Below are 24,590 nucleotides of genomic sequence, written 5' to 3'. Positions count from 1 at the left end.
ACACTGATCACAGTGACGGGGGGTGACTCCACCTGGGACTCTGGAGCCACAGGAGCAGTGGGGGCGACACTAGCCCTCTCTACCTCTGCCTCTCAGGTGTGGGGGTGCCCTCCCCAAAGCAATCTCTCCTGCCGGTCATGGCAGCCCCACTTCCTAACCTGCTCAGCGCCTGTGGGGCCCACGAGGCTCTTCTGCCCCGCTGGGCCTTCGGCGACTGGGGACACCTGGCCAGCCCAAGGGCGCTGCTTCTCTCAACTTGGCACTTGCTCTGCCTGTCCCAGGGCAGCACCTCTGAGAAGGGAATCACTTCCACCTTGACTTAGGGAAGGTTCTAGAACCTCTTTGGGGGGTGGCTTTGATGGGTGGAAGCAAGAAAACAGAGTTTCCTAGGAGAGAGGAGAGATCCAGAATGGATGCCACACCCCTCCATCCACAGCCTTCTGGGACTGGGGTCCTGGGCCCAGGTGGCTGTGTCCTGGTGGCACAGTGGCCAGCTCTCTGGCCCCTGCCTCACAGGGCTGCACTTCCTGCAGCCTTAGGTTGGCCTGGGTTCTGTTTGAGGTTGTCTCTTACGTGGAGGACAGGGCAGACATATGGGGTCTAGGGCTTGCAGGCACCGTGGTCTGTGCCAGGTGGGTGAGGGAGTGGATTCTAGTCAGGGCCCCGAGTTGCTGAGAAAGTGCTGGCCGGAGCTCTGACCCTGGCAGGTCAGGACTCTGCTGGGCCACAGCTGGTCATCTGTGCAGGAAGCAGGCTGGGGCCAGGAGGACAAGGCTCCAGGCCCCCTGGGCCCAGCTGGCCCCCCTCGGGCTGTGAGCATGCGGGGGAGCAAGCTGTGTGGGGAAGGGCCAGGAGCTGGGGGCTTGGGGGGTCGGGTGGAGAGTGAGCAGGCACAGCCTGAGCAAGGGAAGGCCCAGCCGCCCCTGGAGGACGTCTCCATTACCGAGTGTGTGTGATTTCGGGTTCCGAGAGGGGGCCTGCAGGCCTAGGAAGAGGCAGAGCCAGAGGGCCCGGGAAGAGCACAGGACGGCACGTCACCAGCACCTGCCAGCAGGTTGTGGGCGGGCAGTCGAGACACCCAGGGCCCCCTCAGGTCTGCCAGCACTTGTGATGGGCTGGGGCTGTTCCACTTTTGCAAAATGGTGACACCAAGAAGGGCCCCTCCTGGAGCTGGTTACCAGGCGTTCTGCTCTCTGTCAGGTCGGGTAGAGGGGTGCCTGGGGGAGGGGGGCATGAGGCTGGGGGCACAGGGACAGTGGGGAGGGGGTGGCCAGTTTGATATTCTGGCAGATGCTACATGCTGGTGGCTGGGCATCTGGCCATTCTTAGGGTGATGAGTGACAGGCCCTGGCATGCAAAGGGCTGTCTCTGCCCACTGTGGAGCCCAGGACAAGTCCCCACCCTGTCTAGGCGTCAGTTTCCACATCTACCCGATATGCCCAGATCAGCTCAGAGGCACGGGGTTCCTAGGAGGGTTGCTGTTTGACACCCAGGAGCTGGCGTGGGCTGAAGCATCTTCTGGGGACTGGGCTGGCAGAGGGGTGGGGTCTGCTCCTGCAGCTGCCGTGGCTGTGGGCGGCTCGGGGGACTTCCTCTGGCGTGATTCTGCTGCTCAGGGCCTGCCTTATTCTGAGCATAAACTGGAGCCCTGTGAGGGCCCCCCCACTTCCTCAGTTCAGAGCCCCAAAGTGTACGGTGCCCCTCCCCTTTGGAGGAGAAGCCGGCGAGTACCTCGGGGTGCCCTGCTTGGTTCCACGTGCTTTGTCCTAGGTCTGACATTTCTTTCTCCCTGATGTGGCCCAGCTGGCCCCAGAGCAAACAGTCAGGGGCCAGAGGCCACCCAGGTGCATCCTGGACAGGAACAAAGCCGGCGGGGCGGGGCGGGGTGGGGAGTCTGAGAGCAGAGTCTGGAGCAGGAGCGAGCCCAGCTGGCCTCGCTGCCTGGCCTGAGGAGCCTGGGCCTGGACGGAAGGAAGGGTGGGTGCCATAGCCTTCAAAGCCTGCCTGGGGCTGCAGGGAAACCGAGGCCCAGAGGTAGAAGGGGGGGGTGCCAGGGCCGTCCCTGTGCCTGCTGAGGAGCAGTGGGCCTGTGCCCAGCCTTGGGCCTGCAGGGCTCCCAGGTGCAGGGACCTGGACAGGGGCCTCCCCCGCCCGTGGCCTGACGCTTGAGGAGTGAGGTGGGGTGCAGGGGGAGCACAGGCCCCTCATGTGGGGCGCAGCAGCAGAGGGTCCCCCAGGGGGGCCTGGAGGAGCAGTGTGGGTCACCCGTGAGCACGTCCGCTCCGTGGCAGAGGCAGAGTTTGTGAACAGCTCTCCCCTGTGCCTGCTTCCTGTCATTGCTGAACTAGAGGGTCCCCAGCGTGTACTGTCTCTGGGCAATGGCTTCCCTGGAGACCTGGACAAAGGAACAGGATGACACGGGACCAATGCAGCAGCTCTCACAGGCAGGAGGGGAGGACTCGGGACCTGGCACTGCCTCGAGGGCGGGTGGGTTCCAGGGCCCTGCCTGACCACCGCTGGCTTGAGGACACAGCTACCCCAGGCCTGGGGCCCCCACACTGAGCCCCAGGGGTGAACTCTGAGGGCGCTGGCACTCTGGCCCTGAGGACCAGCTGCAGAAATGAAGCCTTCAGTCCCAGCTGTGGGGCCCAGCCTATGTGGGGACAGGTGTGTGCCAGCCAGGCCACATGAGGGGAGGTCTGAGTGGGAAGGGTGCTGGGCCCCAGAATGGAATTGGCAGGGGAGAGAATTAGGGGGGGCTAGGGGTTAGGGGACAATAGTGACCCCCGGGATTGGCTGAGTGTTGATCTCTGCCCCATGAACCCCATAATCACTTCGGGCCCCAGGTGACTCTCAAGACAAGCTGTTCCTTGCATGTTTGTTGGGTGAGGACTTGAATGAATATGGGCCCAACAGGTGTGGGCAGGAGCGTTTGTCCCTGCTGTAGGAGGAGTTTGCTCCGAGATGGCCCAGAAGCACGGGTGGGAAGCCAAGGGCCTGGGGGGAGGGTTCCCTGGCCAGGCAGCGCCCCCACCCCATACCTCTTGTCTGATTCAGGAGGTGGCAGGGCAGAAACAAGATGGTACCATTTTACAGGTAGGCAATGGGTCCCTCAAAGCCTGCAGGAAGCCACAGCACCAGGGTGACCTCAGCCGGCAGTCCCGGGGGCAATGTCCCCACCTGGCCAGGGAGCTCCTTCACTAAGAGAGCAGGGGCCGTGGGAGGATGAGGCGGGCTCCTTTGGTCCCCCATCCCCCCTCAATGGAGGTGAGTAAGGGGGAGGACAGCAAGCCAGCTGAGGCGCAACAAAGGCCTGGCCTGGGGATGGGGGGTTAAGGGGGAGACAGGGCCAGATTGAAGATGGGAAAGGCATCCGGGGACAGAGGGATGGTCCCAATTTGAATAGTCTCATGCATACCTTTCTCCATGATGTTGCAGGTTTTTCTTGAGTTGGGGTCCTAACCCCTCCCAGCTGGCCCTCCTCTGCCTCCTTTGGCCTCGGGGGCCCCACTGGACATTAGGAGGAAGGGGCTGGGGAGCTGAGCTGGCCAAATGGGGATGGGCTCCCAGGCTTTGGCTCAGGAAGGAGCCCGGGAGGCTGCCAGGCGACCGAGGCTGAGTCCGGGCAGGTGGTGGGCTCTTGCTCTCAGCAGGACGGCCATCCGTGCTGGCCAAGCGCCTGTGCTCCCCTTGGCCCTGCCCTCACCTCCTGCCCACCCGGCATGCAGAGCTGCTGTGGGAGACATGCTCCCACCCTGGCTTCAGCCCTCAGGGCCAGCCTGGCCCTGGGCGAGCCCCTCTGCCTTGGGCCTCTCACCGCGACCCCGCCGGCCCTGGGAAGTTCAAGCATGCGGCGGTTCCCGCAAGACCTTGGCCACCATGGCTGGCTGACGCGCTCATCCTGCTGTGTGTGGAATTGCCGTTACTCCTAGTCCGTCCAGATTCAATTGTATGGCTGGGCTGGGGCCGGATGTTAGGTTGTTCCCAATTTGAAGTCTCCAGAACATGGGCCTGGGGAGGCAGGAGCCGGACAGGCTCCCAGCCCAAGGGGCTGAGACTCCAGGTTAGTCTGTGGTACAGAAGGCGACTCCCCCTCCCTATGCTCAGAGAAGTAGGGGAGGGGGACAGGGCCTGATGGCACTAGAGGTGGTAAGAATAAGAGGGGCCTTGGCCCAGAGTCAGGGCGGGGAAGGCAGAGGGGTCACTGGAAATTGGGCCCACTTCTTAGAGGTGCCGGTTGAGCTGAGGTTCCACGTCTCCCTCCACCAGCCTGGGGCAAGACTCAGGAAGGGAGGGCAAGGCTGGGGACAGGCAGCGGAGTCCCTGAGGGCTTTGAATGCCATGGTAAGGAGGCTGGACTTCATCCTTCAAGAACTGGGGAGCCATGGAGAGATTAGAGGAGGAACGGGCACTGGGGACTTCCTACGTCACAACTGGACATTGGGGAGGAGATGGCACAGGGGTACGGACCCAGCCCAGCTGCGGTGATGAGGGACAGCAGAGCTTCAGAGGACAGAGCAGCAGGGGCAGCCCTGGGGGCTTCTTGGAGGGGAGAGAGCGCGGGCCCGTGGCCGGAAGGCTTCACCAGGCGGGACGGGCGCTCCTCGAAGGGAGGGGGGTGTGGCGCTGGCGGAGGTGGCTCGACTGAGCGAGCCTCGCGGAGAGCACGCTGGGGGGCCGCGGGCGGGGAAGGCGGCGCGGCCCGGGCCTGTCGCGGCCTCGCCCCGTCGTGGGTATCGGCAGGCTCGCAGGCCAGCTGCTCGCGTCCCCGCCGGCCTCCCTGGCGACCTCGGGGCCTCGGTTTCCCCGCGCGGCGGGGCGGGGCGGGGACAGCGCGGGTCTCGAAGCCGCCTGCAGGGGGCGCCCGTGAGCGGAGCGGCCGGAGCGGAGCGCGAGCGGCCGCCGAGACAGCGGGAGCCGGCGCGCGAGCGGCAGGTCAGCCGGGGTCCCGCTCGCGGGTCCCGAGGGTCCCGGGCGGGCGGCCGGGCGCCGGGGGGCCGTCGGAGGCTGCGGGCCGGGCGGGAGGGGCGGCTCGGTCCCCTCCCTTCGGGGCGCCCCGCCGCTGAGATCGTCTTCCCGCCTCCCGGGAGGAGTTCACGGGCCGGGGTCCGAGCCCTGCGGGCGGCGGGGCTGCCAGGGCGGGCCCGGGCGCGGGCGCACGTCCTAAGCCGGTCGGGGGCCGCGTGCGGACGCTCTGGCCGCCCCGGGCCCGGCTGGAAGGCGCGCGGGGCTTGCGGGAGGGGAAGGGGCGCGGGAGCGGCGGCCCAGCGGCGGGGCGCGGAGCCGGCGCCCGGACCCGCAGGTAACGGGCGGGCACCGTCGGTCGGTGCGTCTGGGCGCACGGCTGGCCCCGGGGTACTCGGCGACCTTCCGGGCGCGCCCGGCGGGGCTGGGCTGGGGGCGCAGAGGCGCAGCCCGGCGGGTGGGAGCCGGGGACGGGGCCCCACAGGTGGAGCCGCCGCGGAACCGGCATTCCGGGGGCGCGCGGACCGCGGCAGCCCCAGCGCCGGGCGCGGCCAGAAAGGGGAGTCTGCCCGCCGGCGCGTGCTGCGGACGGTGGTGGCGGGAGCCGGACCAAGCACCGCAGGAGGGGCCCGAGGCCGGGCGGGTGGGTGCGCGATTCGGACCGGCCCTGGCCGCCTGCCGGGCTCCCCGAGACTGAGGTAGGAATGGCGGGAATGGTGGCGGCCCTCGAGGGATTTGGCGCAGGACGGCCCAGAGGGATGAAGGAGGGGGCCACCGGCCAGAGGAGCAGAGAGCTCTGCGTTCCGGGCACTGCCATCCCGCTTTAGACTTTAATGCCCCCGACTGTACAATGGGAGGAGGGGGTGGCCGAGGGCTCTGCGGCGGGAGAAGCGAGAAGCGGGAGGGTGGGTGTCCCTCCCGGCCTTCCCCAGGACGGGCTTGCGGCTGGCATCTAGGGACCATTAGGCCGCCCCCTTTAGCCGGTTCTCCCTCCCCATCGCTGGCAGCACCCAGGCCCGTTTCCACCCACAGGCCTGTGCGCCCCTCTGGTTTGGAGCTCAGCCCGCCCTCCCCTGGGCCTCTGCTGTCCAGCTCCGATGGGTTCCCAGCCTCTGCACCCTCCCGGAGACTCACCATGTCACTTCCATGTCCAGCGGGGCTGCCCCTGGATGTCCTGGCCCTGGGGCCCTTGAGGGAGAGCTCTTGGAGCGCAGTGGGCCAGGGAGGACCTTGTGGGCTCAGGGGCTGCTGAGGCTCGTTCCTCCTGCTGTGGCTGGTTCTGGAGGCCTTGGGTGGGCTGGAGAGCCCCTGCCCTGTGCACCAGACTCCCATCTCGGGGTCTCAGCAGGTCCATGGCAGGAGCTCCTCACTGCGGCTTGTCCGCTGGCAGTGGTGTCAACACCTCCTTGCTCTGCCCTTGCCCTGTGGGGTCTTCCTGGCTCTCCCAGGTCCTCGTGTCCCTTGGGTCACTGCCCCTCCATCCCCATCCCCTCAGTGCAGATCAGTTTCTGGGCTAAGCCAACTTCCCTGTTCACAGCCTCAGGGAGGCTGAGGGTGGCCAGACATGGCTGGCAAGGGCCAGGCTTTGGGCCAGGCTGGTTCTGGCTGGCCTTTCGGGGCTTGCATGTTGCCTCCCTCATGTTGGGCTGTGAAGTTCAGGTCCCGACCACACCCTGATCCTGCCCCCTGGGAGCCCACAGCCTAAGAGGGCAATGGTTGGCTTCAAGGGCAACCTAATGGACTAGATATTTCAATGCCCAAACCTGGGTTCTGGTCTTGACTCACTCCCTAGTCGGCCTTGGGCGAGTCACTGCCCCGGCGAATCTGCCTTCTCATCTGTGAAACCAGCATGATGAGAAAAGCAATGCTTCACATCCGGGGTTGTGGTGGAGAGTAAATGAAAGGCAGGCCTTGGTTGGGGGGCTGCGGGGGAGGCAGACCAGAGGACAAGTCAGGGTCAGTGCTTGAGCTGGGGAACCTTGGAGGGAGGCTGTTAGATTTGTGGGGTCGGAGGACACCACAAGGGATCACTGTCGCAGAGGGACACGTGGACTAGAGTCGGGCTGGGAGCACGCACTTGGCTTCAGGGCATCACACCCTGCAAAAGTCAGGGCCTCTGGGTGCCCCTGGGCGGTGCCTGCGGCGTCGGGCCACAGCCCCTGCTGGCTCTCAGCGCTGACCTGAGATCCCGCAGTAGCTCCTGCTACCGTGTCACCTGCCTCATTTCCAAGCCACCTTACCCTGGAGGAGCTGCACCTGCCATCGCACCATCTTGTGGGGTCTGTCTTGTCTGCCACAACTCAGATGGGCCCTGGAAGATGTGCACACGGGAGAACCGAGGGAAGGATGACCAGACGGATGGCAAAGGCGTGCAGGCTGGGCTGAGAAGGGCTTTTGGGGTGTGTGTCAAGGGATGCTGAGAAGACTGCCAGACTCAGGTGCTGAGTTGACAAAAGGGACGGCGAGTCCCAGCCCCCAGGGAAGGGGTCTGGGCCCAGGAAAGCATTGGCAGCCACGGAAGGGAGGGTTGCCCGGTGTTCTGGAGGTTGGAGGGAGCAGTGGGGTTGCGGTGCCTGAGGGTGGGACCCTGAAGGTCTGCACGGGGCCAGATGGAGGAGGGGAATTGGGGAATGGGCAGGAGCTCAGAGCTGGGATGCAGAGAGACGCCCCAGGAGACTGCTCGGCTGAACAGAGCCTGGGGGCTCTGGGTGGTGGCAAGGGGCAGCTTAGTGGCAGAGGGGCCCTGCGCTGTGGAAGCCATGGGATCCTGCCAGGGCCAGAAGGGTCTGGATGGAGGGGAAGAGCAGCTGCCCCTCGCTCCAGCCCAGCGAGGGGGATGCCCAGGGAAGGCAAGATGCTCCAGCTTTCCAGGGCCCCCTCAGACCTTCTCTGACGTGCCTCTGAGCCTTGCACAGGCTGTTGTCTTTGCCTGGCATCTCTTCCCATCTCTCCCCTCACCTCCTCATCCTCCAAGTCCGGCCCAATGGCCCCTTCTCTGAGAAGCCTTCCAGATTCCTCTGGGCCCACACCCCCTTGTGCAGGACAGGCCTGTTTTAGAAGTTGCTGGGCAGGGGCTGGCGCACTCTCTCTGTGGCTCCCACTTCTGCTGCTGCTGCTGCTCCCACCAGGCCAGCTGTCACCTAGAGGAAAGGCTGTCTCAGTGCGCCATGGAGAGGCGGGCAGCGCCACTCTGGTGCCTCCCCTGGTGGCTGGGCTGTGGTCCCTGCCCAGAGGCCCCCAGGGCTGGTGTCTGTCTGCCCATCCATCGTACAGGCATTCACCTCCGGCCCCTCAGTGGCCTCTGCAAATCATGAGCCGTGCGCAAGGGGCCACTGAGGGGCCGAGGAGCAGTGGCATGGCCGTGTGGCCCCTGGCCCAGCCCATAGGCTGTGCCCGAGTCAGTCTGGTCACCCTCCTGCCCCGTCTCTTCAGCCTTCAGGGATGCATCATCACACCTTCATCCCAGAGACCGCAGAAGCAGGCCCACCTCCTTCCTGTCCTCAGTATAGTCACCCTCTGGGGCGCCCCTGGGGCCATGGACCTGGCACTGCCCCTTCAACAGGCCAGCCTTCTGCCAGGGTCTCAGCCCAGCCCCGCTAAGGTCTGTGTTCTCAGGGCCATCTAGAAGCTCCCGCATTCCCGTCTTCAGGCACCACAGTGCCTGTCATCCCCTTATTGGAGGGCTCTCTTGAGGGAGGCGCGGGTGCCCAGCACGCATCTCACCACTGCCAGCAGTGCACTTGCGGAACCGCGGTGTGGACGGGAAGCCTCTTGCTCCGGGTCTCAGGGACAGTGGGATGGAGCAGGAGTGGGACCCCGTCTGGGCTCCTTCCACCACAGAGTGGGCAGCCAGCACCTTTGTGTGAGGAGTGGCCCCTTGGAGGGGGTGTCGGCTGTGGTGGCCAGTGAGGGGGTGAGTGGCCACCTCAGGCTGGGGGGGTTGGCCTGCAGCCTCTCTGGCATCTGGCCCGGACACGTGGGGATGGGAGGGGGATTCTGGGCCCTGTGGGAGAAGGGAACGGAGGCAGGCCCTGGGAGCCTGGGGGTCTGGTGATGTGGCGGCCCCTCCGGGGCCAGGCTCAGTGTAGGAGCTGGCTCTCTGCGCCGCCCTGCCCACATCCTGCCCCAAGGAGCTGAGAGCGGCAGCTGCACACCTGAGGGGGCAGTGGGGGAGGGGACACCACTGGGTACGGAGGGCCCAACCTGCAGCAAGTTCCTGAAGTGGGAGCCGCTGGCACCCTGCAGGGAGGGAGGGAAGAGGCGCCAGTGCTCGGTGGTGGCTCGCTGCGGGGCAGCACTAGCAGACACCTGCCCTGCTCCGAGGGATGGGTTTGGAGAGGGGCTTGGTGGGACCCGGGGTCAGGGAGGCTCGTGCCCAGGCCTGGGCCCCTCCACAAGCCGGTCGTGCAGAGCCGGTGGAGGGCTTGTGGTGGGCGCAGGAGCCGAGCTGCCTGGCCAGCTGTTTCATCTTTGCTTGTTGCCCTCTCCTCTCTGACTGAGCTCCCACGAGCCTGATGTCTCCATCTCCCCTCCGTGGCTCTCAACCATCTCCTCAGAGACTTGTCTCTGTGAGGTTTCTGTGAGAATTCCTCCTGCTGTCTTCAGGTCCCCGACTGTCGCTTCGACTGTGTGCACACCTCAAGCGCACCACATCGACTGTGTTCTCTCTCTCAACCCCTCTCTTTTCCATTTCCAGGATTCTATATTATTTCTTGTCCATATTTGCCTGTTCTTATTTTGTTTCTGCCAGCTGATCCCTAAGTTCTCATTCTTGTTTATGGATGCAGTTCCTTTCTTTATCTCTTTCAAGATCCTAAATGTCTTTGAAAATCATCTTTAGATTATTACCTTCACCTGTTCTGGAGTGAGTTAATCTCCATATTTTGGATGCGATTGCTTACAGAGCTCCCCGTGGTCCAGCAGTTGGGATGCTGCCTGGCACAGAGTAGGTGTTCGGGAAACAAGTGCTACGAGAACGTAGTGGAGGATTCTCAGGCCAGCGTTCTGGAAGCCCCGGCTGCGGCAGGTCTAAGTCCCTACACGGGCTCGGAGCCTGGCCCTCGGCCACACCCAGGAGCAGGTGTGCCGGGTCCTGTCTGGGAGCTGGCGGGCCCCTCTGTCCAGCAGGCTCCGGGCGGTACGGCCGCCATCTGGGCGTGTGCATAGAAAGCCTCGCTAGTCTGACGTACAAGGAGCCAGAGGTGGGCCAGGAAATACACGGGTTTTGATTAAGTAGAGTTTTAATTAAAGTGGTCTGGCTGGTGCAGGTGAGGAGGAAGGCAAGAAGAAGTGGCAGTTTTGGGTCTGAGTGCGGGAAATCCTATGGGGTTGTCCTTTCAAGACTCACCATGCTTGTTCCCCAGCTGTGTCCCTAGTTTGTATGGGCCAGCTTCTGCCCTCTGCCCTGTCCCCAACAAGGGACAATCACAGGGAAGTATTACATTATTAATATTTAATTTCCCTCCCTGGCTAGCAACAGATGACTAAAGGATTAATTAGATAGACACAGCCGACGGAGAGGGATAGGAAATTGCCAGATCCCAGCCCCGCCCCTGGCCCCCTCCCCCTGGGCCTCTACCTTCCTGTGGCTCTTGGAGGCCTCTGAAGGGAGAGAAGCGGAGAGGGGCTGGGAGGCCCCAGGAAATCTTCCTGTGGCTGTGGTTGCATGGGCATCTCCCCCTGCTCTGGTCCGCCCTTGATGCTCACGGTAAGGCTGACAGAGGTCATTAACCTCTTTGGGCCTTGGCTTCCTCAGCTGTAAAATGGGGTTCTTGGGGCTACAGCTGACCCCCGGCGCCCCAGCGCCCTCATTTCTCGAGCTCCCAAGCAGGCCGCACAGCTATTTGAGGGCCTGGAGTAGGGTGCTGGCATCCGGGCAGAGAGCTCCTGGAGAGCGAAGTGTCTGGTGGCTCCGTGGTGGCTGGAGCCCAGTGGCACGGGCTCTTGTGAGCTGACTGTGTGCTTTGACTCCCAGTTCCTGTCAGTGACACATTAGTAGCTTGAAATCAGCCATAACGGGAGCTTTTACACTCCGGCAAAGGCCATGAGTCGTGGCGCCCCACCCCTGGGCCGATTTGCTGGCCTGCGGCTGGGAAGCCCCCAACCTTCTGGCAGAGGAGCCGGGTGGGAGGCAGCGCCCTGTCGTCCCTGCCGGGCCGGCCCCAAGGTGCCGCCCACTCCACTGCCTGCTCTGCTCCAGGCTGGGAGAGTCTGGTTTGCCAGGTGCCCAGGTTGCCTGTGGGGCCAGGGAGCCTCGCCCCGGGGCACGCTGGCGACTGGGGGAGCCTGCAGGAGCACTGCTGGAAGGGCAGCGGGGAGCCGACAGGTAGGGAGGCAGCTTTTAGGCGCTGAGCTCCTTGCAGGGCCGACCTGGGCAGGGGCTCCACTGCATCCAGCGACACGGGGAGGGCCCAGGCCTGGTGGACAGCAAAGGCGACTTCGGTTTAGTCAGGAGGGGCGCTGGTACCGGGTGACAGGGGAGCCCACAGCACAGAAGGAGGCGGGGGGACCCTGCGGACCGGGGTGCACAGGCAGGCGCTGGGGATGCCGGGAGAGCCGCACTGAACGCAGGGCTGGGTTAGGCCCTCGAAGGCCCTTCCACGCTGGCATCCGGCTCTCGTGGACTCAGCCCGCTTCCCAGGCGGGTGCTGGAGTGTGACCCATCAGCAGGGCTCTGGGCAGCGGGTCAGGAGGATCTTTGGTGGTTCCACATGTCCACTCCCGGGCAGGGCCCTCTGACCCCAGACGATGCTCTGGGGTGGAGTCAGGCTTCTCGCCTGGGCTGGTCAGCCTGGCAGAGGCTGCGGTGCTTCTTGGTGCAGATTCCCCTGTTGAGGCCGTCGCCGGGGCATGAAGGACAGCAGGCATGAGGAGGAAGGTGGGCTGCTCTCTGGTGGTGGGAGGCAGGGCGGGTCCCTGGGGCTCGCTGGGCCTGGCCAGGCCTGACTGGACAGTGGTCTGCTGCTGCTGCTGGGCCTAGGAGGCCCCCAGGGTGGAGGCAGGCCTGGGCCTGTCATTTCCCTTCTGTAGAATGGGGACAGGACCCTGGACACACAGCCTCTGCAGTTGGGGGGCCCCTGGTGAGCTGTGCTCTGGGCTGCAGGCTGGGAGCACAGAGGGACACTCTGTGTGGCCAGGGATGGCACTCGGAGACTTGGTCTGGCCTGCCTCTGCCAGTGACATGCTTTGTGAGCAGCTGGCAGGTGCCCCATGTGTGACAGGGGCTGGGTGGGACCTGTTCACGGCTCTTGGTGCTGGGCCCCTGCCGGAACTGGCAGAAGCCCGCCGCCCCTGCCACTGGCCGCGGAAACCCCTTTGCTTCTCAGGGGCTTGGCCTCCTCTTCTCTCTCCCCCTGCTCCCTGGTGTTGGCGCTAGACTCTGAGCCTCCTGGTGGGCACAGAACACGCCCCTTGGGTGTGGCTGCAGCCCACGCCCGCCTAGCTCCAGCCACTGAGGCACATTGGAGTTAGAAGGAAACTTGGGGTTCACTTTGCAGCCCTCCATCACCGTCTGGACAGGGTGAGGGAACCCAACCCTTTGAACACGGCCAGGGACCCCGAGCAACCTCCTCCCAGCGATGCCAGTCCCGCTGGATCTCTCGTGTCCTGGAGGAGAGAGGGGGGACGCAGGCCCTGAGCCCACATGCGGTGGCTGAAAGGCAGTGTGGGGCCTCTGGTCCCTGGGCGGGCGGCAGCCGCTGCCACGCACGCCTGGGGCCCCACGAGCACCTGGGCCTGGAGGGGGGTGGACTTGGCGTGGGGCCAGCCTGGGCAGCGCACGTGAGCATGACAAGGTAGGGGCCGAGGTGATGGGGAAAGGCCCTGGCTGGCAGGGGGCATGGAGACCATTTCACAAGCTCAAGGGGGAACACTGGGGGTTTGGGGGAGACCAAGACCTCTGCTCCTGCTTCTGCTTCTGCAGGGGTCAATAATTCCTTACATTTCTATGGCATTTTGACTCTGGGGAAGCCCTTTCAAATCTGTTTATTTCCTTCTTGTAGAATCATGGGTGAGAGCTGAAATGACCCCCAGAGGCTCTCTGGGTTCCAGCCTCCTCACTGTATCAATGGGGAAACTGAGGCCCAGTGCCTGCAGTCCCTCAGCAAGTCCTGGCGGAGCCCCCTGCTTTATGCCCAGCAGCAACTGAATTCAGTCTGTCCCGGCATCAGGCAGGCAGAAGAGCAGGCTGGGGAGCTGTGGGAGGAGGAGGGGAGGGGGGCCGCCCCGCCCAGAAGCACAGTCAGCTGGCGGGGCTGCCAGGGGCCGGGCTCCCTTTGTGCCTGCTCCGCCACCCAGTGCAGCCCCACCAGAAAGGGCAAGGGGCTTACCTGCCAGCACTGGGCGACAGGACCAGGCAGCCCCCAGGTTCTTCCAGATCGGAGCTCTGGGGGTCTTGGCCTGTGCCTTAACTGGGCAGCGTAGGTAGGTGCTGGTAGTTCTCGAGGAGAGCTCTCGGGGATGCAGCAGACTGAGGCTGAGAGAGGGTAGGTGGGCCTGGGCGAGCTTGAGAGGTGAGCAGGCCTTTCTAGGAGGGTCGTGGGGGCGGCCGTGAGCTCAGGGACCCAGGAGACTGGCAGGGCTGTCACAGAAGGCTTGAGAAGCTGAGCATGGGGGACTGACGAGAGTGACTGAACTTTGGAAGCTCCCCAGAAAAAAAACAGAGACTGGGCCTGGTCCCTGGTCCTCTGAGTCCAGGGCGGGGAGGCGGTCCGGCGGGTTGTCCTCAGGCTGGCGCCTGGCCTGTGGGGAGGGCGAAGGGAGCTGGCGGAGGGCTGGGAGCCTCCGCTGGGCCCCTCTGCCAGTGGTCCAGCTCCTCACGAGGCTTCTCCCTTGGCAGGTGCCCCGGGTGCTGACGCTGAGCTGAGCCAAGATGCCGCGGGAGCTGCTAGAGAGGGCCTGGTTTCTGGAGACTCGGAGTTGGCTGTGAAAAAACCCTTGGGGAGCCCCCCACCCCCTGGCACGGACGCTCTTGGCTCCTGTGAGAAGGGGGCTCCGGGGCCTGGGCAGGGCCGGCTGCGCTGCAGCTATGGACCGTGAGCTGGCCTGGCCCGCGTCCTTGCTGACCCTGCCCGTCTGCAGCCATGCCCACCGTGGACTCCTTGGTGTACATCATGGTGGAGCTGGCCATCGCTCTGCTGGCCATCCTGGGCAACATGCTGGTGTGCTGGGCCGTGTGGCTGAACAGCAACCTGCAGAACGTCACCAACTACTTTGTGGTGTCACTGGCAGCGGCCGACATCGCTGTGGGGGTCCTTGCCATCCCCTTCGCCATCACCATCAGCACAGGGTTCTGTGCCGCCTGCCACGGCTGCCTCTTCATCGCCTGCTTCGTGCTGGTCCTCACGCAGAGCTCCATCTTCAGCCTCCTGGCCATCGCCATTGACCGCTACATCGCCATCCGCATCCCACTCCGGTGAGCCGGTGGGCAGGGCGGGGCTGCCCCACATCCTCTCCCCCGGCACGCCTCGTGCTGCGCTTACATCTCTGAAACGGCTGCTGTGCCACGGTCTGATCTGTGCCCGGGGTCAGGGTAAACCCGGGGTCAGGGTGAGCCTGGGGCCAGGGTGGTGTCTGTGGTGGGTCTGTGGTGTCAGCATGTGCAGCTGAGGACAGGGCCACCGGGCTCAGTCTGGGGCTGCCCAGGGCTTGGCACGTGGCCAGCAAGCATGCCAATCTAGCTGATCCCCATGGGCACAGGGTACTGTGGCCCTCCCGGGCCCCACCCCCCGGGAGACTGAGCCTGCTGTGCTTTGGCTGTTGACAGATATGTGTGGCCTGGGCCTGGGCAGTTGCATCTGGGCTGTTCTTTACACAGCACGATGCTGGGGTGGGGCAGAGCATCACGGGAAACCACAGGACCTCAGAGCGAGAAGCCCGCCTGCCGCCTTCCTCCAGCTCCTCCGGGCTGGCCTCACAGTTTGCACATTAGGAAAATGACCCAGAGAGGGGAAGTGACTTGGCCAAATGCCACAGTGAGTCACTTGGACTTACATGCAAATTCTGTGCTCCTAAGGTCACCAAGGCCTCATAGTCTTGGAGACAGCCTGTGCACTCCGGGATGGCTGGTGGAGGGGGTTTTCACGGTGAATCCTTTGTGAAGTGACTTCATGAAGCCGTGTATTGTGTAAATGAGAACTTTCCCTGAGGCTGAGTTTACTTAGCTTGCCCTCCACCCACCCTAGGAGGTGCCTTTGTCTGCTGGGGGCCCTGGGGGCCTCCTTTCCCCACCGTCTCAGAGCTGGGTCCCACATCCTGGGCGGCTGCAGGCCCTGAGGGGAGTCTCAGAGGACTGGGCAGCCGCATCCCATGGCGAGTCTCCCAGACAGGTGGGGTGCCTACCTGCAGAGCAGGCCCCAGCGCCGCACGCAGGCTGAGGCGCCCCAGCAGGGGAGGAGCAGGCTCCATGAGCCGATGGAAACTGAGTGTCAGACCCGAGGGGGCCCTTCAAGGTCATTTCCTCTCATCTTCCGGATGGAAAAATGAGGCTCAGAGAAGGGAGCCAGCCTTCAGGGCTACACGACGAGTGGGCCTGGGCCTGGGAAGAAACGTGGCCTGCCACCCACTGTGACTTTGCAGAGCTGGGTTGCAGGGTGGCCCCTGTCTCCCAGACCTGTTCCTAGGCTCTAGGGGGAGGTGGGCACCCTCATCATTCTGCTCAAATGGAGGAGAGGAGCCCTACAGGAGGCTCTGCATCTTCGGAGGGCCTAGGACTCTTGTCAAAAGAGAAGGGGACCCTGGCTGGCCCTAACAGAGGATCAGCTGAAGTGGGCAGAGCAGAGTCTAGAGTCCAGGCTCGCTGAGGACCAGCTCAGCACACAGAAGCCTGTCTGTGGGCTCCCCAGTGGGCTGGAGAGCAAAGGATTGGCATCCACCTCCGGGGCCCAGCTGAGCATGGGCTGAGCCAGGCTGGCCCTGGCGGGATCACACAGAGGGAGACAGAGGCCTTGCTTTCACTTTCTTCCATGATTCAAAGGGCGACAGCATCCTAAGGAGAGAGCAGGCAGCTGGTCTCAGAAGAAAGGGCCTTGGCTTCTTTTTCTTGTCTCTGTTTTCTGAGAGTCAAAAGAATGACTCCCTCATATAGGTGGATGGGACATGCTGTGTGACCACAGAAAGTCAGCTCCCCCTCTCTGGGCCCATTTCCTTTTCTATAAAAGAGGATAGACCCTCTGAGCTCACAGAGGTGGTGGGAGGGTCTGGCGAGTGAAGGGGAGAGACAGGGCCCTCAGGAGGGCTGACAGCACGGGACCGGTGGGGATTCAGCTCTTTCTTGAGTGGCTGGAGGTTCAGAGCCAGGCCCCTTGATGGCTCCCGCCCCCTCACCTGTAGCCCAAACCCCCACGATCTCCCAGAGGGGCCTAGGTCCCCCCAGAGTGTAGCCGTTGGTGCTCTGCTTGCTGAGACTGTGGGAGGCTCAGCTGGAGCTCTTGGATCTGGGGGCTGACAGGGAGCACGGTGACAATGCTCCTCGTCTCACTCGGGCAGAGGGCATCCCAGTTGCCAGAGGACGTGGGGGCAGCATCTCCTTTGATCCTAACGGCCTGCCCGGCCCTGTGGCCTGGGTGGCTGGGCTGGCCTTCACGTTACTCCTGGGGAGGCCAGAGCAGGAAGGAGAAGTGCCATCTGATGTGATGGACTCGGGGACCCTGCACGCTGCTCCAGACCCCCTTCGTACCCCCGGTGTCCTATTCCTTAAGGGCCCTGGACCAGCGAGGGCCGGGGAGGGCAAGGTGCATGAAGGTGTCCATGTGGGAGCTCCTGACAGCAAGCTGCGCGCGAGGGGCACTGGAGGAGGCTGATGAGAAGCCAGAACTGGCGGCTCTTGGCCCCTGCCCCTCCTCCAGGCCCCCTGCCCTGCCAGTGGGGGTCCCGCCTCCTCTACTGCCCTGTCCGCTCCACTCAGGAGCTCTATCTGGCTACTCCAAGGTCTAGGCTCTGACCAATGCCCTGGCCACCTAGCCCCAAGCCTGCACCGCTCACCATTCATTTCTTTTTTTTTTGAAGAATTCCGTTTCAGAGCTGGCCCAGTGGCGTAGTGGTTAAGTTCATGCGCTCCGCTTCGGCAGTCCAGGGTTCTCCCCATTGTGGAGCTAGCACCGCTCATCAAGCCATGTTGTGGCGGCGTCCCACATAAAATGGAGGAAGACTGGCACAGATGTTCGCTCAGCAACAGACTTCCTCAAACAAAAAGAGGAAGATTGGCAACAGACATTAGCTCAGGGCCAATCTTCCTCACACACAAAAAAAGAATGAATGAATTCAGTTTCAGAAAAATCTATGTTCTCCTTCACAAGTGCAGGGACCTTGGTAGTTAGGGCAGGGCCTAGTCAGGAAGTTGGTGAGAAAGAAGCCTGGCCAGAGGCAGAGATGGGAGCTCTTGGTGTCCCCAGAGGAGGGCAAACCCAGGGCGAGAAATAAGGCTTTCTTTTCCGGGGGGACTTGTGTACCATGGTCTCCTGTCTCTCACGTTAGCCCCTGGTGGGTGCTCTCTCTCCCTGGGAAACAGGCCGAGTAGCAGGCAGCAGTTGGTGCAAAGGCCTAAAGTCATACATGGTGAATCGCTCCGTGGGGACGAAACCTGAGTGCCCAGGCTTCTAAGGAGGGCAGGATGCGGAGAGAGGGCTCCCTGGAGGAGGTGACGCCGGGTGGGTCTTACAGGATGTGTGTGCTTGGAGGCGGGTGTAAGAGGAAAGGACCAAGCCTGGGCAAAGGCCTCATGGAAAAGCATGTGGGCTCTGGGCCAGGGAGAGGGGACAGAGAGGGACGGACAGGTAGGAGGCAGGGTGTGAGGCTGGCTCAGGCCTGCCCGTGCCTGGGAGTTTGGGTTTCAGTCGCGGGTCAGTGGCTCTCTAATTCTTGGGTCATGGCTCCTTTGGACAGCTCAGAAAGCTCCGCCTTCTCGTCGGTGTAGGAGGAGATGCACAGGAAGCCCCACCTGGAATCGTGGGGGGTATTCTTGGATCATAGGACGAGCCCCCAACATGGGTACAGGGGAGCCCCCAGGAAGGGGCAGCCCGAGTCTGTGAGCGGAGGACACAGGTGTGCAGAGGCACTTCCAGATGTGGCAGTCGCTTCCTCTGACGCCTCTGGGCTCCCTGGAATGGCGGAGCCGTGCTGGGCAGCCTCAGCACCCTTCCACCGGACAGCCTGCGTCTGGGGCCCAGGAGGCCAAGATATGGCTGGCTGAGTCGCCGAGGCAGCCTCGGGGATGCTGCTGGGCCAGGCTGCGGCTCGGCTGTGGTTCCATTTGGGCCCTAATGCTGTTCCAGCCCCCCAGGGGCCTGGGTCCAGGGCCCTCAGCCCACAGGGTTTTCTCCTGAATAACAAAAGTAATCTTTTTTTTTTTTTTTTTTAATAAGTAATGCCTGTACATACTAAAACATCAAAAAAGAACAAAAGGGTATACGGTGAAGAATTGTCCCCGTTCCCGCCTGCCCCACCTCCAGCTCCCTTGCTGAAGGGCGGTGTTGGGAATCCTTCCAGAGAGGTTCTTTGCACACACAGGCCAGAGCTCTTAATGTGTGTTTGTTTCTGTCTCCACAAGGGGCTGTCTTTTCAGAATGCAGTGGCAGCCTCTCCCTCCTGGGTTTCCGTGTCTGTAAAAGCAGACAATTGGACAGGCCAGGGATTTTCAGACCGTGTCCCCAGAAGCCCTCAGGCCAAGCCCTGACGTCCCCACCACCTTGTTCATTCAGTGCATATCACTGAGCCCGTCTCTTCCCCACACTGCCACTCCCCTGATTGCCTGGGAATGCAGGTGGGAGGGGCTGCTGCTGGAGAACAATTTGAAAAGCCCCAAAGCAGGTGGCCTCCAGTGTCCTCTACACACTGGATATATACACTGCCTATAACTGCTTGCTTCTGCTTGATTGCCTCAAATGACGGGAAGCTCACCACTACCTGTGGCAGCCCATTTGTGCTGTGAACAGCTCAGCTGAGAAACTCTTTCTTACCCTGAGCCACAGTCTGCCTCCCTGTTGTTCCCACCCACGGATTCTACGTTCTGCCCTCGTGGAGCAGTGCTCACAGGTCCTGGAGTCTTAGTCCCATTTTGCAAATGAGGAAACTGGGGCTCAGAGAGGCAGAGTGACAGAATATGGCTAAACAGGAATAGACCAGCCCTAGAACCCAGGCAGGGATATACTTTTCTCAGGAAAAATATCAACATTGAAATAGCCTCCCGTTCAATGAGATTACATAAATCACTACACGTAAAGCACTAGAAACAGTGCCTGTGCAGAGCCAGCGCCATGTAAGTAGTAAATGGGGAAAAAACCCAAAGCCTGTGCCTTGGCGTTTGGGGCTCCAGGATAGGCAGACGGGCGTGCCTGCGGCCTGGCAGAGACGGGTGAGTGCAGGACCCGCTTCCTGCCAGCGCTGCTGCAGGCGCCCGCACCACGGAGCGCACACGGAGCTCCTGGGAAGGGCCTGCCCGTCGCTGTTGGGATTCAGGGTCGATGGAGATTCGGAACTGACAGACCTACTTGGCCCGAGTTGCCTCTGGGCTCCTGGAACATCTACAGCAAGTCTCTTCCTGTCTTTGGGCCTCAGTTTCCCCACCTATAAAATGAGGGGGTTAGACTAGATAAGGGGTCAGAGGCCACAAGTTTGTTGTTGTTTTCTTTATTTGAATTAGTCGGCAACACTGAAACCAGGGGAGATTTTATGGAGAAGATCCGCTCCCCAGCCCCTGCTGGAGCCCAGCAGCGCCAGGCGCACGTCTTGCCCGGAGGCCAGGGGCTGAGGGCGCCAGCGGGCCCCGCACAGAGGAGGCGCTCTGCCAGCCTGCCTTGCACGTTTGCCAGCTGTAGGCCCCTGGGTTTGTCACCCACGGACTAGATCGTTTCTATGGGTGCTTCCAATTCTGGAATTAAGTAAAGCATGTTTTTTCTTGGCATCCACTGTGTGTCCATGCCTCAGGGCAGAGAGGGATGCAGGAAAGCCCTGCCCCGGGACCCAGGTCCAGTGGGGAAGGAAGAGCGTGGAGCACAAGACACGAGAACCACCGACAGGTCTGATCTGGCTGGTTCCGTCCCCCGACCCAGTCCCCCTCTGAAGGGGAGCCTGTTCCAGCATCAGCTAAGAGCAACACGGAGGTGATAACTTACCCCGAAAGAAAATCACTCATTAATTCCCTCAAACCAAACTAATTAAGTTCCAGGACTATTGGTAATACTAGCATTAATCGTCTGAATGTCTGTGCAGTGGTTGCCTTCTCCAGGGTGCCTGCTCTCCTGTCACCTCCTGTGAGAAAAGGCGAGGCTGGGATGTGCACTGAACAGAGAGGATGCTGAGGCTGGGAGGTAGGGAGTGACTGGTCCAGGCCCTTAGCCCCAGTCACCCGGGGCCGGAGTGCCACGCTGGGTTTCTTACTCTGGGCCCTGCCTGGCCCTGGTTTCTCAGGCCTCTGACGCTGGTCTCCTCTCCCCAGATACAATGGCTTGGTGACCGGCACGAGGGCCAAGGGCGTCATTGCAGTCTGCTGGGTGCTGTCGTTTGCCATCGGCCTGACGCCCATGCTGGGCTGGAACAACTGCCATCACGGGGGGGAGGGCAAGAACCAGTCGCAGGGCTGCGGCGAGGGCCAGGTGGCCTGCCTCTTTGAGGACGTGGTCCCCATGAACTACATGGTGTATTACAACTTCTTTGCTTGCGTTCTGGTGCCCCTGCTGCTCATGCTGGGCGTCTACTTGCGGATCTTCCTGGCGGCCCGGCGACAGCTGAAGCAGATGGAGACCCAGCCTCTGCCGGGGGAGCGGGCTCGGTCCACGCTGCAGAAGGAGGTCCACGCCGCCAAGTCGCTGGCCATCATTGTGGGGCTCTTCGCCCTCTGCTGGCTGCCCCTGCACATCATCAACTGCTTCACCTTCTTCTGCCCCGAGTGCCCGCACGCCCCGCTCTGGCTCATGTACCCGGCCATCATCCTCTCCCACTTCAATTCCGTCGTGAACCCCTTCATCTACGCCTACCGCATCCGCGAGTTCCGCCACACCTTCCACAAGATCATTCGCAGTCACATCCTGAGGCGGCAGGAGCCCTTCAAGGCAGGGGGCACCAGTGCCCGGGCCTTGGCAGCTCATGGCAGCGATGCAGAGCAGGTCAGCCTCCGCCTCAACGGCCACCCTTCTGGGGTGTGCCCCAATGGCAGCGCCCCCCATCCTGAGCGGCGGCCCAATGGCTATGCCCTGGGGCTGGTGAGTCGGGCGAGTGCCCGCGAGTCCCCTGGAGACACAGGCCTCCCAGATGTGGAACTCCTCAGCCACGAGCTCCATGGGGCGAGCCCAGAGTCCCCTGGCCTCGAGGGGCCCCTGGCCCAAGACAGAGCGGGAGTGTCCTGATGACTCCCCGTGTTTGCCCCTTCCTAAGGGAAGGGGGCCTTTCTCTTTCTGGTTGGAGGAACCGCTCACGTTGGGAGATGAGTGCATGTGCTGGGAGACTCTTCTCGAGGCCAGTTCCTGCCACGGACTGAGAGAAGGGAGCCCCGGCTGGAGCAGCATGAGGTCCAGCAGGAAGGTCTGGCATCCAAGGAGGTGGACGCATCATGCTGGGAGGGCCTGCACGAGGCCAGGGCCGCGGCACCAGGGCATCTTGGCTGGGTAGGCCCAGTCCCCGACTCCAGCAGCACGTAGAAGTGCCCCCTGGTCTCTGCAGAGCAGCCGTGGCGGAGCAGGCTGGCTGGCCCTGAGGCTGGGGAGCGGCCCCGAAGGCCCCCCGCCACACACGCACCACCCTCCCCAGACTTTCCCAGGTTCGGGAGCTGCTGTGTCCAGAGGTGGCATTTGACTATTTTTGACCAGGAGAAAATGTAAGCGCGAGGAAATCCTTTTTATTGTATTATCTTCCCTCCCTGGCTGCTGGGTCTGTTGTCAGTCCTGCTGCTAACCTGGCACCAGGAGTGGCCAGGGAGTCCCAGGCAGCCCTCTCCGGCTGCCGTGAGCTGCCATGTGCTTCTCATCCGTCAGTCCTGAGGCCACCTCTTGGGGTGACAAAGCTGGGCTTGGTGACAGGAAGTTGTAATGGAGCGGTGCCAGAGTGCGGGCTCAGGGAGCAGGTTGGGGCTGGCTGGCATGGGGTGTGCCTGGGCGGCTCAGAGCTGCCCAAGTGGAGGCTCTAGCTGACTGCCTTTCCTTCTGAGGGGAATGTTTTTTTCTGAGATACAATAAAAATGAGCCACATTGTGTTTTAAGCTTGTCCAGCGAGAGTGGTGTCTGAATTCCTTTCCCTACGCCGTAGCCAGGCCTGGCACACATATATAAGTGTGTGTGGCATGTGTGAGAAAGCGTGTGCACATGTGCAGGCAGACAGACACCCTGCCTGCCCAGGGAGCGGGGCCTCCCCCGCTTCCCATCCTCCAAGGGCACAGGCCGCCTGCTTGCACCAGAATCCAGATACCCAGGCAGAGCCCCAGACCTGCGTCCCTGTGCGAAGGGGCTATGGGAGGAGTGGGCCCTCTCCCAGCCAGCCTCCCTCCAGAGGCCCTGACCCCTGCAGCTCGGACATTCCCTCGGCCTGGGGACCAGGCTCCTCCCTCCCTCATGACCTTCCAATGTCCTCTGAGGAAGATCTCTTTGTCTGTTACTTTCTCAGAGCTGCGCCCCACCCTCCCACCAGCCTGCTCCACCCCTAGGGTGGAGAAACCACAGAAGGATCTAGAAACAGATGGGGGGGGGTGGCTAAACTGCCTTTCCCCGGAGTCACTCACCTCCTACTCCCAACAAGAAACCTGCGAGGAAGGGAGTTTCCTCCTCTGATGCCTGCCCCTGGGCCCCTGCCTGACAGGTGCTGCCATCTTTCTGTGATGGAGGAGTTTGAGGCCCAGGGGGAAGTCAGCACCCTGCCCCAGTCTGAGGGCCAATCTGGTCTCGAGTCTCACAGGCACACTCAGGCGGGGCTGGGGCAGGGGTGTTAGAGCTTCATGAGCTCCATTGTACAGATGACTGAACAACAGAGAGACTAAATAACCTCTCTTGAACAGAGAGGTTAAATACTTGGCCCAGGTCACACAGCTAGTAAGTGGCGGAGGTGAACTTAAAACCCAGGTCTGTCTGACTGCAAAATCCATGATCTTTTTTTCCCATTACCTTATGATGAACTAATTCAACTAAACCGAAAAGTATAGAACGATACCATGTTCCCACTACTCTGCCCAAGAAATGAAACATTACAACCACAGCGGACGTCTCTGACCCCTCCCCATGTTGTCATCCTGCTCCCGGCACCTGGAAACGAGTGCTTTCCTGGACTTCATTTTGCTCCACAACAAGTCTTTATACTTTTACTGCATAGATGCATACGTGAGTGTCCCCAGACCGACACAGGGCTGTTTCAGCTGTATTTTCCTGTTACATCAGCCACGGGCCTGCAGACTGCTGTATGGAAGAGACACCCAGGATGCTTTGGGAAGCCCCAAAGCCTGTGCCTGTGCTCCAGGGACCCTGGGTGGGCCCAGGCAGCAGTAGTCCCCCAGGGTACCGGACGGCCAGGGCGGAGAACCACTGAAATAAATGCACGGCCCCCGTGTCTGCACCAGCTTCCTCCTCCCTCCTGCTCGCTCTGGGCAGTGCTGGCTGTGGGCCGAGGGCAGAATGATGGCCTGGGTTGTGCTGAGGAGGCCAGGAGCACAAATGCTGTCGGGGCTCACGACCAGTGGGTGGGGAGAGGCCAGAAAGAGAACCTCAAAGGTAGAGAAGGAAGAAGCATCGTCCTCCAGCCTTTTCTGAGGCCTCTTGGGAGCCCAGCTTTGGGTGCTGGGCTGCGTGGGGCCAGGCTTTGGGACGGGGGAGGGACAGGGCCGGGGGCTCAGGAAAGGCTTCAGGTACAACAGAGCCCTGACCCCTCTCAAGGCCAGCCCCTGGGCCGGCTCTGGAGCACAGGCCGACGTGACTGTGGTGTCCCATCTCCACTCCACCACCTGAGGGCTCCCACTGTGAGCCAGGCCTCGAGTGTGAGCCACCTGCACAGACAGGGACGGCGCAGTGTCGCTCCCCAACTTTAAGGGGCAAAGCCCACCTCAGTAGGAGGAGGTGCCCACAGAAGCAGCATCAGGGAGATGTGAAGACTGGCCCAGCCCTGTGAGGTGCAGACACGTGTCTGCCCTGGGCCAAGCTGCGGGGGACACCACCAGGGCCGCCCCGAGACCTACAGCTCTGTCCAAGGGCCCCTCTGCCCTCTCCTTGCTCGTCCCCAAAGCCTGGGGGTGGATGGCATGCCTCATTCAGGCCTGTCCTGAGCATGAAGGTCCCATCACAGAACCTATCCTGGTAGTGGCCCCAGCCCCTCTCCATGGCAGGTAGCCAGGCCCCAGGGAGGCCTGTGAGCAGAGGCCTGGCTCAGGCTGGGTCCTGGCTCATCACTAGCCGCCAGGAGAGACAGGCCTTCTGGAAGGCTCCCTTCCTCCTCCTCCACTCACCGGCTCTCTTGAAACCCTACTTGTACAAACATGGGTGTAAATACAAACCCATTTGTATTACAGCCCTTTCCTCTGCGAGGCCTCACGCAAAATGCCCTGGCTCCCAGGAGCCTGCCCAGGGAGCAGGTACAGCCTCAGTTCTATGCCCGCTGACCAGGGGATAAACTCTGGAGACGAACATGGCAGGGCAGGAATGAGGGGCAGCCTGGGGAGTCAC

General features: G+C 62.3%; 2 protein-coding genes across 6 annotated transcripts; one reads left to right on the top strand and one right to left on the bottom strand.

The window, feature by feature from the left end:
* Window positions 1-942: 942 nt before the first annotated feature.
* On the top strand, window positions 943-22,135 carry ADORA2A (adenosine A2a receptor). 5 transcript variants are annotated; one of them, XM_046639043.1, is made up of 3 exons: window positions 943-1,054; window positions 13,802-14,377; window positions 20,396-22,135. In XM_046639043.1, the coding sequence occupies exons 2-3, from the start codon at window positions 14,046-14,048 to the stop codon at window positions 21,300-21,302; spliced, it is 1,239 nt and encodes a 412-aa protein (XP_046494999.1). In that variant the 5' UTR covers window positions 943-1,054; window positions 13,802-14,045; the 3' UTR covers window positions 21,303-22,135. The 5 variants fall into 5 exon arrangements, with proteins under 5 accessions (XP_046494999.1, XP_046494996.1, XP_046494998.1 ...); XM_046639040.1 differs by lacking the exon at window positions 943-1,054 and adding an exon at window positions 4,833-4,935; XM_046639042.1 differs by lacking the exon at window positions 943-1,054 and adding an exon at window positions 5,267-5,302.
* Window positions 4,937-5,782, bottom strand: LOC124227225 (proline-rich protein 2-like). Its single transcript, XM_046641070.1, has one exon. The coding sequence runs from the start codon at window positions 5,780-5,782 to the stop codon at window positions 4,937-4,939; it is 846 nt and encodes a 281-aa protein (XP_046497026.1).
* Window positions 22,136-24,590: the final 2,455 nt, after the last annotated feature.

The sequence above is a fragment of the Equus quagga genome, chromosome 15 (genome assembly GCF_021613505.1).
Source record: "Equus quagga isolate Etosha38 chromosome 15, UCLA_HA_Equagga_1.0, whole genome shotgun sequence".
Lineage (NCBI taxonomy): Eukaryota > Metazoa > Chordata > Mammalia > Perissodactyla > Equidae > Equus > Equus quagga.
This window is presented reverse-complemented; position numbering and strand designations above follow the sequence as displayed.